Below are 3441 nucleotides of genomic sequence, written 5' to 3' on the forward strand. Positions count from 1 at the left end.
TTGATTCTCATGAGGCTCCCCAGGAAGGGCAGTGACCTTTTGGATTTCTGGGACCAAGCACCTTATCCCAGTCCTGCTTTGGGGGCCAAGAGTTCTTTGACCACCAGCCTAGAATCATGTGGGAAAGAGCTTTTCCCCAGCCCCACTCCACTCCAGAACTGCGCACACCCAAGAGAGGAAAGGACAGCACACCCCCTTCCGTTTCAGGACCACTTTTCCCTTCCTTGCTGGCCTTTCTAGCTGTAACACGATTCTAGAGTTCTTCCTGCTTTCAACACCTCCCCCTGGCCTCTGATCCCTGAAACCTCTGATCTTGTTTCTCTCACCAAGGGTCCTTAATTTCTTTCTGAACATGGGTGGATTGACTATCATGCTCTGCCAGACTCATCTGACCCCCCTCAACACTCCTCACGATGCTTAGTCACTGAGCAAGAAAGACTATATAATCTTGGAACTGCCCACATCTGCTTCCTTTGTGGGTTTTGGCCCCCAGCCCCCTGAGCCACTGCCTGTTGATCCTCAAAGCCATCAGTAAAGGCTTAGACACGGGAGGTGGGGCAAGGAGAGCAGAGTCCAGGAACCTTTGTTCTCAGCCAGAGAACCACTCAAGAAAGGATTGCAGGTGGGAACTGTATCCAGGCATGGCAGGTTTCTCTCTGCTAAGAGTGTTCTCTGCCCTTTGCCCGTTCAGCATGAGTGCATTTCAGTCCATGTGGGGGCAGGCTGGCGTGCAGATTGGCAATGCCTGCTGGGAGCTCTACTGCCTGGAGCATGGGATCCAACCAGATGGGCAGACGCCCAGTGACAAGACCATCGGTGGAGGGGCTGACTCCTTCAACGCCTTCTTTAGTGAAACTGGGGCTGGAAAGCACGTGCCCCAGGGAAGTGTTCATGGATCTGGAGCCCACTGTGATTGGTGAGTGATGATCAGTCCCTGCCACATATGTCACCTTGTCCTGGGTACCACAGCGAGTCCTCCGAAACTGGAGCACTAGAATTTGTAGTTCCCAGCTGCGGCAGCCAATTAAACTACAGATCTGTTGCCACTCAGCTCCAGAGTCTCAAGGTCACTCCACATCCCTCACATCCCTTTCCTTTTTATTGAAGAATACTAAAAGTCAAGGGCAATAGCAGCAGCCTGAATGGGGCTCCTCTAGGGTAGGCCTTGGGGCCTAGTGACCCGGCCCCTTCTGGGAACTTTGGGGAGCCAGGTTGCAAGGGAAGGAGGGGTGTCTAAAACTCTGCCCATTACAGACGAGGTTCAGATGGGCACATACCGCCAGCTCTTCCATCCAGAGCAGCTCATCACCGGCAAGGAAAACGCTGCCAATAGCTATGCCCGAGGTCACTAACATCACTGGAAAAGAGCTCACTGACCTGGTACCGGACCGAATTCGGAAGCCAGTGAGTGAAGGGCTTAGGGCTGGATTTCTGTAGTGAAGGGATCTGAACACCAGACAGGAGAGGAGCTTCAGCCCTTGAGAGAGCTTCCTCCATGAGTTTTAAAGATGCAGGATCAGGACCAGTGAGGAGGGGCATTCCACTCTGATCAGGGGAAACAGGGTGTAGGCTCCAGACTAAAGCCAGATGTCCTCTTTACCTCCTATGGCAACTGGTCCAGGCTGGGCAGAGTGGCCACCAAAGGCAAACATGTCCACGGGCTGCCTGGCCAAGCTATGGAGGTCCACGGGCATTCCCAGAATATCACCTTGTATGGCAGGGATGTGGGCAGAAGGCCCTGTGAAAAACAGGGATCCAAATATTCCTGGCCCAAGGCTCTGAGAATGACTTTCGCCTCCACTGAGGATGGGGATCAGGTTCCTAGATTATTGATCTCAGTAAGGAAGCCCTCCAGAAACATGTGAAATTAAATCAGGGGTAAACAGGTATGAAGCTGGGCGGGGTTGGCAAGTTATGATCACAAAAGTGACTATGTCATGAGATTCAAGAGAGCTGTGTGCGGGCACCTCGGGAGGTTGTAGAAAGGAAGAAGAACAAGAGAGAGAGGGGGCCCTCCTTATGAGGATCTATTTTGTGCATTTGGAAAAGTCTTCCAAGGATTTAATGCATTTTGGGGGGGAATTTGAAACAGCATGACTTGGCTCTTTCCTTTCCATCAGCTTCCTGGCCCACATTTCTCTTCCCCTTCCCCTTTCAGTCTGACCAGTGCATAGGACTTCAGGGCTTCCTGGTGTTCCACAGCTTCGGAGGGGGCACCGGCTCAGGCTTCACCTCACTCCTGATGGAGCGGCTCTCGGTTGACTACGGCAAGAAATCCAAGCTGGAGTTCTCCATCTACCCCGCCCCCCAGGTGTCCACGGCCGTGGTGGAGCCCTACAACTCCATCCTGACCACCCACACCACCCTGGAGCACTCGGACTGTGCCTTCATGGTGGACAACGAGGCCATCTATGACATCTGCCGCCGCAACCTGGACATCGAGCGCCCCACCTACACCAACCTCAACCGGCTCATCAGCCAGATCGTCTCGTCCATCACGGCTTCCCTGCGCTTCGACGGGGCCCTCAACGTGGACCTGACGGAGTTCCAGACCAACCTGGTGCCCTACCCTCGCATCCACTTCCCCCTGGCCACCTATGCGCCGGTCATCTCTGCAGAGAAGGCCTACCACGAGCAGCTGTCCGTGGCAGAGATCACCAATGCCTGCTTCGAGCCTGCCAACCAGATGGTGAAGTACGATCCTCGTCACGGCAAGTACATGGCCTGCTGCCTGCTGTACCGTGGAGACGTGGTGCCCAAGGACGTCAACGCCGCCATCGCCGCCATCAAGACCAAGCGCAGCATTCAGTTCGTGGACTGGTGCCCCACGGGCTTCAAGGTTGGTATCAACTACCAGCCACCCACCGTGGTGCCCGGGGGTGACCTGGCCAAGGTGCAGCGCGCCGTGTGCATGCTGAGCAACACGACCGCCATCGCCGAGGCCTGGGCCCGCCTGGACCACAAGTTCGACCTGATGTATGCCAAGAGGGCCTTTGTGCACTGGTACGTGGGCGAGGGCATGGAGGAGGGGGAGTTCTCTGAGGCCCGGGAGGATATGGCTGCCCTGGAGAAGGATTACGTGGAGGTGGGCATGATAGTGTTGAAGGGGAGGGAGGGGAAGAGGGGCATGAATACTAGGGGATTCCTGTGTGTCTGCCGTAATTAAAGGACCGTGGGCTTACTGTCGCACAGGGTCTTTTTTCTCTCGGGGGAAAAAAGGGAGAGGTAAGAAGGCTGGGATCTCTGCCTGGGTTCCCCAGAAAGCAGACCTGATTCCAGATTTTATTAAAGAGGCAATTCCAGGAAGCAGATTGGGGGCCAAGGAGAATAAAGCAGAAAAGGGGGCAGAATTCATCCTAGAGAAGATGCAGCCGAATAAATGGCATCTCAGAATCATTCCTTGGGTGGGTGGGGGGGGGCAGGAGAGGGGGTGTAGGTGGG

At 54.9% G+C, this 3441-nt stretch overlaps 1 protein-coding gene across 1 annotated transcript; it reads left to right on the forward strand.

Moving 5' to 3' along the window:
* Positions 1–501: 501 nt before the first annotated feature.
* Positions 502–3189, forward strand: LOC122481804 (tubulin alpha-1B chain-like). Its single transcript, XM_043577898.1, has 2 exons — positions 502–916; positions 2159–3189. The coding sequence occupies exon 2, from the start codon at positions 2243–2245 to the stop codon at positions 3164–3166; it is 924 nt and encodes a 307-aa protein (XP_043433833.1). The 5' UTR covers positions 502–916; positions 2159–2242; the 3' UTR covers positions 3167–3189.
* The last annotated feature ends 252 nt before the right edge of the window (positions 3190–3441 follow it).

Source organism: Prionailurus bengalensis, chromosome C1 (assembly GCF_016509475.1).
Source record: "Prionailurus bengalensis isolate Pbe53 chromosome C1, Fcat_Pben_1.1_paternal_pri, whole genome shotgun sequence".
NCBI lineage: Eukaryota > Metazoa > Chordata > Mammalia > Carnivora > Felidae > Prionailurus > Prionailurus bengalensis.